The sequence below is a fragment of the Miscanthus floridulus genome, chromosome 4, assembly GCF_019320115.1.
Source record: "Miscanthus floridulus cultivar M001 chromosome 4, ASM1932011v1, whole genome shotgun sequence".
NCBI classification, from domain to species: Eukaryota; Viridiplantae; Streptophyta; class Magnoliopsida; order Poales; family Poaceae; genus Miscanthus; species Miscanthus floridulus.
Window position 1 is genome coordinate 62,887,028 of NC_089583.1, and position 15,487 is coordinate 62,902,514.

The 15,487-nt window shown below is 51.4% G+C and overlaps 1 protein-coding gene across 1 annotated transcript; it reads left to right on the forward strand.

Annotated features, from left to right (window-relative positions):
• Positions 1-863: 863 nt before the first annotated feature.
• Positions 864-1,169, forward strand: LOC136548562 (uncharacterized). Its single transcript, XM_066540044.1, has one exon. It carries the CDS (start codon positions 864-866, stop codon positions 1,167-1,169), a length of 306 nt encoding a protein of 101 aa, XP_066396141.1.
• Positions 1,170-15,487: the final 14,318 nt, after the last annotated feature.

Consider the following 15,487-nt stretch of genomic DNA (forward strand, 5'->3'; position numbering starts at 1 on the left):
GATCTGCTCGATGTCGCCACTAACCACGCCTCCAGCGAGGAAGCAATTGAAGTGGTCTTCAATGGGGGCTAGGACAAAGGCAAGGCCAAGCACATGGACCTAGATGAGGGCCCCTCCACACAGAGGGGCAAGAAGAACAAAAAGGACTGGCGCCGGCCAGACAACACCGCGTTGGTTGCCGCAACTGACCACAAGGGCAAGCAACCCCAACAGGGCCTGCCTGGCCACTTCAACAAACTCATGGATAGCCTATGCACCAACCACGCCTACCCTGTCAAACACCTCTATAAGGACTATGAGCTCCTCAAATGTTTCCTATGATAGGCCGGTGGGCCGAAAGAAGGGGACGGCGAAGAGGTGGCATACAAGAAAGGAGGCGCGGCGGGCAAGGATGGAGATGGTTTCCCCAATGCTAACGAATGCATCATGATCTTCAATGGATTTGATGTCATCTAGTCCAAGCACCAGCACAAGGTGCATTATAGGGAGGCATGCGCCGCCGAGACGGCCGTCCCCTCCTTCCTTAGCTGGTTGAAATCAACAATCACCTTCGATCAGAGGGACCATCCCTCCCACGTCACGAGACCAGGATGCTACCCGCTCGTCATCGATCCCATAGTCCACAAGAAGCATCTCACCAAGGTGCTGATAGACGGAGGCAGCGGCCTCAACATCCTCTACGTCAACACCCTCAATTCCATGGGGTGATCCCAGGAGCATAGGCATACCCACTCAAGCAGATCGACCTACCCATCACGTTCGGCAACCGAGCCAACTTCCACTCGAAGGTCCTCACCTTCGAAGTGGTGGACTTTCCAGGGTCCTACCACGCCATCTTGGGGTGGCCATGCTATGCCAAATTCATGGCAATCTACAACTATACCTGCCACAAGCTGAAGATGTCAGGACCAAACAGCGTCATCACCATGAGCAGTGCATTCTCGCACGCCTTCATGTGCGACCACGAGCACTACGAGCTTGCCACTATGGTCATCAACTCGACTGAGCTCCCACGGCTCGAGGAATCGTCGATCCCGGCATTCCCAGACTGCAACAAACCAACCTCCTCGATAGCCTTCCATTCGCTCAAGGAAACCAAGGCGGTGGGGGTCGACCCCACCGACCCGACCAAGATGGTGCGGATCGGGACCCAGCTCCCGGCCAAATAGGAATGCGAGCTCGTCGACTTCCTACACGCCAATTGTGATGTCTTCACATGGCAACCCTCTGACATGCCAGGCATACCGCGGGGGGGGGGGGGGGGGGGGTCGCCAAGCACGCACTACGCCTCATCCTGGGCTCAAAGCCTGCCAAGCAATGCCTGCACCATTTCGACGATGAAAGGCGCAGGGCCATAGGCAAAGAGATCACCAAACTCCTGGCAGCTAGATTTATCAGAGAGGTATTCCACTCCGACTGGATTGCCAATCCCATTCTTGTTAAAAAGAAGACCGGGAAATGGAGATTGTGCGTTGATTATACTAGCCTCCATAAAGCATGCCCAAAGGATCACTTCCCTTTGCCGCACATAGACCAGATAGTCGACTCCACCTTGGGTTGTGAGATCCTCTCCTTTTTGGATGTGTACTCGGGCTATCACCAGATCGTGATGAAAGAGTCCGATCAGCTCGCAACCTCGTTCATCACCCCATATGGTTCGTACTGCTATGTAACCATGCCGTTTGGCTTGAAGAACGCTAGCGCCACCTACCAAAGGTGCATGCAGCAATGCTTCGCCAACCAAATCGACCCACTCGATTAGCCTGATCAAGCCGAGCGACCAAGACCAACGATCGTCGTATATGTTGATGACATAGTGGTCAAAACAATTCAAGCCTACGACCTGATCGCAAACTTGGCCTCAATGTTTGTGAACCTTAGAAGATTCAACATCAGGCTGAATCCCAAAAAATGTGTTTTTGGGGTTTCAAAGGGTCCGTAATGGTGCCCGGCTCAAGGGGCTGGAGTGGTTTTGATCTCCCTAGATGGGAGTAGGCTCCGCTATGCCATCCGCCTCCACTTTTTAGCCTCAAACAACACCATTTAGTATGAGGCCCTCATCAATGGACTATGCATCGCCATCGAGCTGGGTGCTACGTGACTCTATGTTCACAGCGACTCGGAGCTAGTCATTGATCAGGTCAAGAAGGAGTCCTCCTACAAAAGCCCCCTCATGACAACATACTGCCAAGAGGTGCATAAGCTCGAGGACAAATTCCAGGGGATCGAGCTGCATCACATCCCCCAAAAGGACAACTATGCCGCTGATTTTCTAGCAAAATTGGCCGCTAGGCGGGATCCATCCCTGTCGACAAAATATGGTCGGCAGTCTACCTAGGGGTATGCCCAAGGTAGTAGATTGTCGGTAGACAGATGCGCAAGCTATAAACAAGATGGTGACACAAGACAAACACAAGGTTTTATCTAGGTTCGGCCGCCATGAAGGCATAATACCTACGTCCTGCGTCTGATTGTATTGTTGTATGCCAATGAGAGATGTTTTTTAGAGAGATCCCCTGCCCGCCTTATATAGTCTGGGGGTAGGGTTATAGATCTGGAAACTAATCCTAACCAGTTACAACTGCCATAGGTGGCCAGATAAGGATTCCTATTCTAACCGACTAGGATCTTGCTTGATCTCCAAATCTGCCTTGATTCCTTGCGCGGGACTTCGAACAGATTGGCCGAGCCACGCGTCGTCTTCTAGTGGGCCAGACCCCCTAGTCTGGGCTGGCCCAAGCCTAGCCGTAAGGGTATACAGGTTAATACCCCCATAGCTAGTCCCCGAGCACCATGTATTATGCTGCGACACGCCGTTCGATCTCCTTCGGCTAATGCGATCCGTCTTCATGTCATCTCTAACTGGTTAAAACATTGACCAAGCAAATGTGCCAGTATTCTGGTTAGAATAGAAAGCAGTAGACCATGATTATAGTCGAAGATTCTGGTTGTCCGAAGAATGCATGGTGCTCTAAAGAAAAAAGAAAAAATATTTCTTTCCTGATCAAGTGTGCCCACTTGTATTTCTGAAAAGAAATGTAAGTGACCCTTGTATAGTAGTAGTTATGGCCAACAGTCAGAGCATAAGGGTCGATAAAATAAGCACATTCACCATAAGGTGAAGTGTGCCCACTTAGTCCCCGAGCCTAGTAGTAGGTGATGCAGGCACGTGGTGCCAGGGTCTAAGAAGAATTCCCACTTAAGTTGAGAATCCAATCGTCGTACAAGCGATATGAGATGCACTGGCAGGTGCATCGTACCAATGTAGTCCCTGAGCTTGCTGGAAGGTGAGGTATGAGCCTTGTAGCAAGGTCTAAATAGATGCTTCTCAATTATATGTGAGTACAAATCACATGTAGCCGAGGAGAGCGGTCTCCGAGCAATGTTCGGAGAGTGGTCGGGGCAGTCCCTGAGCATGAGAGTGGTCTGGATAGTCCCCGAGCACGATGGTGGTCTAGACAGTCCCTAAGCACGATGGTGGTCTGGACAGTCCCCGAGCACGATGGTGGTCTGGACAGTCCCCGAGCACGAGAAGTGTGGTGAAAAACCATATGCCACTTGTACTATTATTTTTTTTATATTTATTTATTTACTTGCTCTGTCAAGTTCAATCTGACATGTCTGGTCAAAGAAGTAGACGGGTATAGCACGTCATACTGCCTTTTTGTCTTGTCAAGCAAACAGTTGCGTGGCACCTGTCAGTAGGTGCATTAGCGTGGGCCCTCCCACACTGGCAACAAAGAGGTGCATATATTGGCATAGATCTTGAGGCTATGAAAATAACTGTCTACGGCGCATGCGCACGTCTCCCAAGAATCTCGGGCAGACGAAATGGCATAACTCTTGGGTTAAATACAGTATAGGGTAGGTAAGTTACTTTTTACTAAACCCCATTGCCATTCGCAGCCGTAGCCTTCTTCTTCCTCTCGCCAACCCTAATACCTCCGAAATCACCACCAATCAATCCTCCGCCATTTCCTCGTTCATCAGCAAGGCCAGATTCATGGTGAAAAGTGATGCATAGAAGAAAGCAGGGGTCATGGCGAAGGAATGGTGGAAATTGAGAAGCAACGAGCAGACCATTGAGGACCTCATCACCATGGGGGGTACTCCACAACAAGGAGCTCGCAGGATGGTGTGTGCCAGAGGGCGAGGGGTACCCCGATCCATAACCAGGTGAGATCGTGGTGTTTGAAGACTTCTTTAAGTGGGGATTTGGGGTTCTGGTACATCCTTTTCTTCAGGGGCTCTGTCTTTACTATGAGATTGGGATTTGCAATCTGCATCCCAACTCGATCCTCCTTGTCGCCACTTTCATACATCTTTGCAAAGCATATGGCGCCTTCCAGCCCCATTTCGATTTTTTCAGCCATCTTTTCTATCTGCGGAAGAAAGGAAGCGGCGGTTCAAAGATAGTCGGGGGTGTGTACCTCAACCTCCATGATGGCATGAAGGCCCAGTACCTACACTGTCCATGGAACACGTCGCTAGATGACTGGTACAAGAAATGGTTCTACATCCACAAAGAGACAAACACAATTACACTATGCGACGTGGGGTACATTCCGGAGAAGAGGACAAGCTAGTCAGAGAAGCCTGAGCACCTAGAATAGATTCTAGAAATATTTGGAATGATCCTGTGGAAAAAACTAGATGGTCTGAGCATGGTCAGGAACTTCATCAGCCGACAGATCTAGCCCTGCCAGAGGAGAGTACATCCTGGCTATGAATATCAAGGTAGCACGGACCCGACGAGGACGAGGCAGGAGGCGCTTGATAAAATTGAAGTCAAAGCCAGAATTGGGGAGCTATTTAACTTAGCTGATCCAAATTATGCCAAATTGAACGACATCGAGTACGCTTTCAAGCTTGCTCGACCTCCCCCAAAGGTAACTCATCTTGCCCTGTACCTATAGTTTTATATTGTGGTAGGATAAGTGGAAACTTACTATGATCACCCATTTTTGTTACCTAGGTTAATGATCAAGATAGAGCGACAGTGTTTGCATTGCCACCCCCTGGAGTGGAGTGGCCACAAGGAGCTGGTCCCACCACCCAGACCAGCGTTGAGATCGAAGACGAGGACGTCGACTAGGCGGTGCTCGGAGCTAGAGAGGAGGTAGCGGCCCTAGCCACTGGTAAGCAGTCGGCTGCCTCCAAATAGCCGAAGAAGAGATCAGCAACCACCCTGCTTACCGGGGGGCCGCTAAGTATCAATGAGCCCGAGGAGGGCCCGAAGGAGAAAACTGCCATCAAGCGTCGATAGGCGATTTTTTCCTAGTCGGACGATGACGCAAAGGAGGCAGAGGATGCAGACACCTTTTGACTTGTCCCTCGAAAGAGGAGACAACTAGAGTCGATGGAGTAGGGTGTCTCCTCCGCACCTATGGGACCCACATTACCGATGGTGGTGAAGGATGCAGCCAGGTCAACCTCAGGAGCCTGGGCAAGGAACGCGACCGGCGACGGGAGCGACAACCCAACTGAGCACACCACCAACCACTGCAGCACGAAGGACAAGTGGCGGAGGTGTCGGGCACCAAGGCCTAGCGACAGTGCTGGATGTAGAGGGAGACCAGGAGTCACCCGCATAGCACGTGGACCAAGTGCGGCCGAAGAGACATGCATTCGTCACATCATTCTATGCTTCTAACATGTAAGTATCTATAACCTTATTATAAGTTAGAAATTTGCATTGAATATGGTTGCTTTCTGAACTTTTCTCGGATGTACTAGTTCGGCGTCCACAGAAAGTCTGGACCAGCTAGCCGGAAGTTTTGTGGCTCCACCAATAAGTGCAGAGCAGACTGCCCAGCAGCCAACCACCAAGGAAGCCATAGCAGAAGATCTGTCGGGACCTCAGCAAGGGAGCAGTCAAACAACAGTCCTCAAGCAGGTGGTCAAGAGACTAACTAAGTTGGACATGAGTGCTCCGAGCGCTAGACCTGCTGAGGGCAACACTTCAGCGTCGAGGGTGACGGAGCAGACCGAGGAGCAACAACCGGAGGTGAGAGCATAGCCCACATTCACTGACGCTGAAGCCCGTGGGAAGGCTTTGGTGATCACAGAAGCTGCTAACACCGGACCAGCACCGAGACCTAAAGAAGAGCCCGAAGAGGACGATGTGGAGGAGGTCCTGGGCCATCTGCTGGACAAGCGACAACATGTGTATGTGTCACGTTGGTGGAACAACCAATGGGTTGTCCATGAGGAAATCCTAGAGGTCGAAGAAACCAAGAAAGTTGAACAAGCGGTGAAACGGCTAGTGACAGAAGTGCAGGTAAGCTTCGCTTCACCCCCTGATCTCGCTGTCTAGTCGCAGTTGTCTTACTTAGCTATATGCACACAAGACTTAATGAAGACCGCAAGGTACCGCAAGAAATGCTTCGACCAGATCGAGGGGATTGCTGCAAGCAACAAGGAACTAACGGCGGAGGTAGAACGCTTGCGCCAGCAACTTGAAGCCGCCACCCATGAAAAGATGGTGCAAGAGTCCCAGAACCAAAACCTAGTCATCCAGCTCAATAATAAAGAGCGGGAAAGAACAAGTAAGTAGCCACTTTATCACAACGACTACTGACAAGTGATGTTGCGTTGTTGGTAGTAACAGCTGTAGTGCAGGCTTAGAAGCCGAAGTGGTCTGTCTCCGAGAGGAGAATGGTCATGCGGTCATGGAGTGTGTCGACGAAATATGGTCGGCAGTCTACCTAGGGGTATGCCCAAGGTAGTAGATTATCGGCAGACAGATGCGCAAGTCCCAAACAAGACGGTGACGCAAGACAGACAGAGGTTTTATCCAGGTTCGGCCGCCAAGAAGGCGTAATACCTACGTCCTGCGTCTGATTTGTATTGCTGTATGTCAATGAGAGATGTTTTTTAGAGGGGTCCCCTGCCCGCCTTATATAGTCCGGGGGGCAGGGTTACAGATCTGGAAACTAATCCTAGTCAGTTACAATTGCCATATGTGGCCGGACAAGGATTCCTATTCTAATCGACCAGGATCCTGCTTGGTCGCCAAATCCATCTTGATTCCTTGTGCGGGACTCCGATCAGGTGGACCGAGCCGCACGTCGTTTTTCGGGTGGACTGAACCCATCGATCCGGGCCAGCCCAAGCTTAGCCGTAAGGGTATAGGGGTTAATACCCCCACAGCTAGTCCCCGAGCATCATGTATTATGCTGCGACACGCCATTTTCACCTTCTCCGACAAGCGAGGCTTGGAACCTTGACGCCTCCGACCACCGTCATCACCGGAGAAGTAGGTTGTCCGAAGAATGTATGGTGCTCTTAAAAAGAAAAGATTTCTGTCCTGAGAAGTGTGCCCACTTGTATTTCTGAAAAGAAATGTAAGTGGTCTTGAAGCATAGCATTCTTGAACATCAGAAGCGTAGGGGTCGAAAAACAAACACATTCACCGCAAGGTGAAGTGTGCCCACTTAGTCCCCGAGCCTGGTAGGAGGTGACGTAGGCACGTGGTGCCAGGGTCTAAAAAGAATTCATAGTTTAGTTGAGAACCCAACCATCGTACAGGCGATACGAGATGCACCGGCAGGTGCATCGTACCGATGTAGTCCCCGAGCTTGCTGGAAGGCGAGGTATGAGCCTTGTAGCAAGGTCTAAAGAAATGTCGCTTAACTGTATGTGAGTACAAATCACATGTAGCCAAGGAAAAACACTATTCAAGCAGTGGTCGGGGCAGTCCCCGAGCATATTAACAATCCTTATAACCATTCAAAGCACAAACACATTCACCGCAAGGTGAAGTGTGCCCACTTAGTCCCCGAGCCTGGTAGTAGGTGACTCAAGCACGTGGTGCCAGGGTCTAAAAAAGAAATTCTGCTGAAGTTAAGAATCCAATTGCCGCACAGGCCAAACAAAATACACCGGCAGGTGCATCGTACCGATGTAGTCCCCGAGCTTGCTGGAAGGCGAAATATGAGTCTTGTAGCAAGGTCGAAATAAATGTCTTTCAACTGTATGTGAGTATAAATCACATGTAGCCGAAGAGAACAAAACTCCAAAAAGTGGTCGGGAGGGTCTCCGAACACAGCGGTGGTCATAGCAGTTCCTGAATATAGTAATGGTCGGAGCAGTCCCCGGGCACAACCGTGGTCGGAGCAGCCTTCGAACAAAAAAGGTGGTCTGGACAGTACCCGAGCACCGTAGTGGTCTGGGCAGTCCCCGAGCACCGTAATGGTCTGGGCAGTCCCCGGGCACAACCGTGGTCGGAGCAGCCTTCGAGCAAAAAAGGTGGTCTGGACAGTACCCGAGCACCGTAGTGGTCCGGGCAGTCCCCGAGCACCGTAATGGTCTGGGCAGTCCCCGAGCACAGTAGTGGTCAAGGCAAATCCACGATCACGTGCGCTGCTTGTACTATTATTTGGTGTATTTATTTTTCTCTACTCTCTTCCAAGTCTAGTTTGTCCAGTCTGACACGTCTGGTCAAAAACAAATAGGTATAGTACGTCATTCTGTCTTCTTATTGTTTTCTAACAAACAGTCGGTTGACACCTGTATTGAGGTGTGTCAGTGTGGGCCCTCTTACACCATCAACGAAGAGGCGCGTACACTGTTATCGAAGGAGCGCGTTTATTGGCGCAGATTTCGGGGTTGTGTGAACAACCGTCCGCGGCGCGTGCGCACGACTCCCAATATTCTCGGGCGGACGAAACGACGGTGCCCTTTTGCTTTATATAATGTAGGTCTGGTAAGTTACCCTCACCATTCCCCATTGTCATCCGCCGCCGCAACCTTCTTCTTCCTCCTGCCAAACCCTATTTCCCAAAGATCATCACCAATCCCCTCGGTCTCCCGCATCCACCCACTTAGTAAGGACGAACAAATGGCGAAGAGAGACGCCCAGAAGAAAAGCGGGGTCATGGCGAAGGAATGGTGGAAGTCGCGGAGCAACGAGCAAACCATCGAGGACCTCGTCGCCATGGGAGTGCTCCACAACAAGGCACTTGCGGGATGGCGTGTACCCGAAGGAGAAAGCTTCCCCGATCCACAACCAGGTGAAATTGTGATCTTTGAAGATTTTTTCAAACGGGGTTTTGGGATTCCAGTGCACCCTTTCCTTCAGGGGCTCTGTTTGTACTACGAGATTGGGATTTGCAATCTGCATCCCAACTCGATTCTTCTCGTCTCTACCTTCATCCATCTCTGCGAGGCGTATGGTGGCTTCCAGCCCCATTTCGACCTCTTTCGCCACCTGTTTTGCCTTCGGAAAAAGGGAAGCGGTGGCTCGAAGATCGCCGGAGGCGTCTACCTGAACCTTCGGGATGGCATGAAGGCTCAATACCTGCACTGTCCCTGGAACACCTCTTTGGACGAGTGGTACAAGAAGTGGTTCTACATCCGTGAAGAGCCAAACTCCATCACTCTGTGCGATGTGGGACTGATTCCAGAGAAGAAAAGCAGCTGGTCGGAGAAGCCCAACAACTTGGAGCAGATCGCCGAACTACTCGGGTTGATTCCGTGGGGAAGGCTTGACGGCCCGAGCGTTGTCGGCAACTTCATCAGCCGTAGAATTCAGCCGTGCCAGAAAAGGATTCACCCCGGCTTCGAGTACCAAGGAGGCGCTGATCCGACGAGGACCAGAAAGGAGCCGCTGGACAAGCTGGAGATCAAGGCCAGGATTGGAGAGCTATTCAACCTGGCTGATCCCAACTATGTTGCATTGAACGCCATTGAACACGCCTTCAAGCTGGCTCGCCCTCCCCCAAAGGTAAATGACGCCTCCTTTTAACTGTAAAGTCATGTTGCACCAAGAAAATAACTGTTTTTTCCTTCATTTTGCGTCTCAGTATAATGGCCGTGACCGGGCAGGAGTGTTTGTGTCGCCTCCCCCCGGTGTAGAGTGGCCGCAAGTTACTGGGCCAACCGCCCAGACCAGCGCCAGGACCGACGGCGTTCACTGGGCGGTACTCGAGACCGTTGAAGACGCCTCGACCAGAGCCGCCGGCAAGCGTCCGGCTACCAGCAAACGACGCCAAGCCATCATCTCCCAGTCGGACGACGAAGCAGAGGATGCGGACATCTTCCGGCTCATCCCCCGAAAGAGGAGAAGGCAGGTGGGGCCGTCGGAGCAGGGTGGCTCCTCTGTGCCAGCAGTGGTCACAGCACCGACCACGGCAACACAGAGCACAGACGAAGGGAACATGCCGCATCATCCTCCGACGCCCGTACCGGAGGTTGAACAAGTCCCGGTGGAAACTGCCGAGCAAGCAGAGCAGGGGCGGTCGAGGAGACGTTCCTTCGCCACATCCTTCCGCAAGTCAAAACTGTAAGTATATATAATTTGGATGTAAGCTTGTCATTTTGCATTGGATGCTATTGTCTTATGAATTTGCCTCTGAATGTATTAGATCGGCGTCCACCGAAAGCCCCGACCAGCTAGCTGGGTGCGGGACGTCCTTTCCAAAAACGGCGGGACAAACTGCACAGAAACAAGCCGTGGAGGAGCCCATGGAAGGGACTCTGCCTGGGCCTCGGCAGGCGTACGACCAGACGCCAGTCCCCGAGCAGAACACAAGTGTTCCGAGCACAAACCCCGATGAGGAGGATACCACAGCACCACAGGAGCTGGATCTAGCCGAGGGGCAGCAGCCAGAAGTTGCCCAGGACAAGGGTGCCGACGCGACGGCTCGTGGGAAAGCCCTGGTGGTCGTGGAGTCTGCGAACTCCGGACCACTACCGCCTCCCGAACAGGAGGCTGAAGAGGATGAAGTGGAAGAAGTCCTGGGCCATCCCCAAGATAGACGACAACATGTATATGTGTCGCGCTATCGGAACGATGAATGGGTCATGCACGAGGAGATCCCAGAGGCCGAGGAAACCTTAAGAGTTGAGCGAGCAGCCAAACGCCTGGTGACTGAAGTCCAGGTATATTTGGCTTTAGTCCTTAAACCTGTTGTGTAGTCAAGCTGTCTGACGTAGCTTGTCTGTATGCAGGACGTGATGAAAACTGCGAGGTACCGAAAAAGGTGCTTCGACCAGATAGAAGTAGTCATGAAGACCAATAAGGAGCTGACGGCTGAAGTTGAACGCCTACGGCGCCAACTTGAAGCCACCGACCAGGAGAGGACAAACCAAGAAGCACAGAACCAAAACCTGGTCGGCCAGCTCAAAAACAAAGAGCAGGAGAAAACATGTAAGTGTTCACCGTATCATAGCAAGTGCTGGACTTGTGTTTTTTTTTTGTTCCTGACAGTAATAGCTGTAATGCAGGTTTAGAAGCTGAAGTGACCCGCCTCCAGGGGGAGAACAGCCGAGCGCTTGCAGAATGTGGTCGCCTGAAGGAGGACAACGAGAAATTGGAACGCCGCCAGTCGGAACTCCAAGACCACACTAACAGAATGAAGGACGACCTGAAAAGTAAGCACTCCAGACCGCCTTGCTCATTCAACTGCCCGCATTGCCTTGTCGTGTCATCACGTTTGATGTCTTGTAATATTTTCAGTTTTGAAAGTAAATGCCAAGAGGCACCTTGAGGCCGTGATCAAGGAGCGTGACGACTGGAAAGCACAATGCCTTAAGGCCGTCGAGGAGCGGGACACGTGGAGCAAGCGGTGCCAAGAAATGGCAACTGGCATTGTGCCCGTCCTCGACCTCATCGACCCGGCGCTCACAGAGGAAGAGCTAAGGAGGCCTCAGCTCGGACTGGTCGAGAGATGCAAGCAAGCATGGGGATGGTTCCAAGACTTCGTGAAGGAGGCAGGTGAGTACACGGGCGCCCATGTGCTAAGCATGGTGCGTGCTCACTACCCCCTGATCGATCTCAAACGCTTGGAGGCTGGGTACCCGAAGGAGATAGACCCAGACAAGGCCGAAGAGCTTCGGACGGCCCAGCTGGACTTGTCGTCAAGGATAATTGGCGATATTAACCTGTGCGGAGGTGGGACAGCACCTGTGCAGGGTATGCCATCGACAAGCCAGCTGGAAATGCCATCACCTTCAAGCCAACCAACGAAGCCTGCGGTCTCGACCAGCCAGGCACCGGCGGGGCCATCCCCTTCAGCTTGACTAGCTCTAGAGTCCCCTAGAATCGAGTAGGGTATCGGAGGCGGCGAGCAGTAAATGCCATGCGCCCCGACCAGCCAATGTAATAGGCTTAGAGCTGTAGAAGGAGGACATAGTTGTGTTATTGTAAACTTGAGCCTTTTCAGGCAAGCTTGTAATAACGTAACTGTATATCATTATAAGCTTATTTGTTTTATACAAAACGCACTTTAAGCTTGAATTTTTTTTTTTTTTTTTTTTTTTTGTCGGTGTAACTAAGTGGGAACGTGTTAACGCTCTGTTTTAGTTGTACCGTTTTGCTCGACACGTCATCCTGAAAAGTTTGTGTGGCCCTAGTCTGGCATGTGGTCGGAGTATGAGGTACTATGACCTGTGCATACGTGGACGCAGACAAGTCAAACCAGAGGGGACCTGCCGATCACCCGCAACGCAGAGAGCAGATCCCGTGCACGTGTTGGGAGGAACCGGAGACAGGGCCTGCTCCGAAAACCGTAGAAGGAGTGGTGGTCGGCTTGTACTGCCTTAGGTTAAAATAACCATAAAATTCGGAGTGACACATTAGAGTGGTCGGAGAAATCATAATTGCTTTATTAAAGTAAATCGAAAATGTAAGTAGAGTACATATCTCAGTAGTTAAGCATAGAAACGTCTAAGCTTGTCGATGTGCCACGAGTTTGGTACGTCCGTGCCGTCCAGGTGAGCTAACCTGTAAGACGTTGGACGTGTGACTTCCTTGATCATGAAGGGTCCCTCCCATGGGGTTGCGAGTTTGTGGACGCCAGCCTGGTTCGTCTTCCACTTCAGGACTAAGTCCCCGACCACGAAGAAACGCTCTTTAACGTTCTTGTTGTAGTACCTGCGCAAAACAGCAAGGTATTTGGCCGTGCGTACGCAGGAATCAAGCCTTTTCTCTTCTGCGCTGTTGACTTCTAGCTCCCGTATTTCATTGACCCTGCCTTCATCGAAGTTCTCTACCCGTGCCGATCTGAAAGCTATATCTGGTGGGAGGACTGCCTCAGCGCCGTAAACCATAAAGTATGGTGAGACGCCGGTGTTACGACTAGGCTGAGTTCAGAGGCCCCAGACCACGGCTGGTAACTCTTTGAGCCATCTTCCAGGAGCTTTATCATTTTCTCTGTACATCCTCTTCTTCAATGCGTCCAAGATCATGCCATTTGCCCGCTCGACTTGTCCATTAGCTCTAGGATGCGCCACCGAGACGTATTTTACAACTATGCTCCTTTCATCGCAGAAGTCCCAAAAAGCGTTCCCGGTGAACTGAGTACCTAGATCAGTAATGATGCTGTTGGGCACGCCGAAACGGTGGATGACCTGGTCGAGGAATGTGACAGCTTTCTCTGAGGATGCCTGTACCAGAGGCATGTATTCTATCCACTTAGAAAACTTATCAATTAGCACGAAGACACATGTAAATTTCCCAGGAGCTGGTTTGAAAGGCCCAATCATGTCCAGTCCCCAGCAGGCGAAGGGCCAAGAGGCTGGAATCGTCTGGATCTCATGTGCTGGTACATGGATTCTCTTGGAGAAGAACTGACAACCCTCACAGCGGCGGACTAGCTTCTCTGCGTCGGCCACTGCTGACGGCCAATAGAACCCTGCTCGGAAAGCCTTACCGACCAGTGTTCTTGAGGCCGCGTGGTTGCCGCAGGAGCCAGAGTGGATTTGGTCTAGGAGATGCTCGCCTTCCTCCTGGGTTATACACTTCATCAAGATTTCCTCCTTAGCGTTTTTGCGCCATAACTTGCCATCGGCGAGCAGATACTGCTTACTACGACGCATCAGTCGCTCATTTTCTGTTCGATCGATATAACCGCTACCATCTGTCAAGTACTTGATGAAAGGTGTTCTCCAGTCCGGCTCATGAGTGGTCGGAAGCGGCTTGGCTGTGCTCGGCGCCGGAACCGTAGCCACTAATTGCTGGTCTGAAATTTTGTTGGTCGTTGAATCTTCGTCTTCAATGGAAGGCGTGAGCAGGTCCTGGACGAATACGCCATGTGGGATTTTGGCTCGGGATGATCCTAACTTTGACAACGCATCCGCTGCTTGGTTCTTGTCCCGGACCACGTGTATGTACTCGATGCCATAGAACCTGCCTTCCAGCTTTCTTATTGATTTGCAATATGCGTCCATCTTTTCACTGGTCGTGTCCCAGTCCTTGTTGAGCTGGTTGATGACCAGAGCCGAATCTCCGTAGACATAGAGACGTTTAACCCCAAGCTCAATCGCGATGCGTAGACCATGCAGGCATGCTTCATACTCGGCGGCATTATTAGATGCTGGGAAATAAATCCTGAGGACGTACCGGAGCTGCTCCTTGGATGGTGACACGAAAAGAACTCCTGCTCCCGCACCGTCAATGTTGAGAGAACCATCGAAGTACATCGTCCAATATTCGTCGGATCCCGGAGAGGCAGGCGTGCTTAAGTCTGTCCACTCGACGATGAAATCGACGAGTGCCTGAGACTTGATTGTAGTACGGCTTGCAAATTCCAAGGAAAGGGGACATAGCTCCATTGCCCATTTGACGATGCGCCCGTTCGCGTCCTTATTGCGAATGATGTCCCCCAAAGGATACTCGGTCATGACTACCACACGATATCCGTCGAAGTAATGTCTCAACTTTCGGGATGTTATCAGTATGGCGTAGAGCAGTTTCTGAATCTGTGGGTACCTGGTTTTGGATTCGTTGAGTACCTCACTAATGAAATAAATTGGCCGCTGTACCTTGTAGGCGTGACCCGGCTCGTCGCGCTCGACCACCAGTGTAGTGGAAACCACCCGATCGGTTGCCGCAATGTAAAGTAGGAGAGTTTCGTCTTCTCTGGGAGCAGTAAGTACCGGAGGTGACGTGAGGTATTGCTTCAGCTGCGTGAAGGCGGCGTCTGCTTCCTCCGACCACTCAAACTTCTCGGACGCTTTGAGCAGTTTGAAGAACGGTAGTCCTTTTTCTCCTAACCTTGATATGAAACGGCTTAGAGCAGCCATGCAGCCGGTAAGCTTCTGGACATCCTTCACCTTTCTCGGGGGCTTCATGTCTAAGACAGCTTTGACTTTCTCCGGGTTAGGGCGTATGCCGTCGTAACTGACGACGTTGCCGAGCAATATGCCAGAAGGGACACCAAAGATGCACTTCTTTGGGTTTAATTTCCATTGGAACGTATTAAGGGCTGCGAAGGTGCGTTCTAGATTGTCAACAAGGGTATGAGCTTCCTTGGTTTTGACAACTACGTCGTCGACATAAGCCTCGACGAGGCCGTCTTTTATCTCGTCGTTGAGGCAGGCCTGTACAGCGCGTTGGTAGGTAGCACCGGCGTTTTTGAGCCCGAACGACATAGTCGTGTAGCAGTAGGCGCCGAAAGGCGTGATGAAAGATGTCTTGATCTGGTCGTCTTTTTTGAGAGCGATCTGGTGATAACCAGAGTAGCAATCGAGAAAGGAAAGCAGC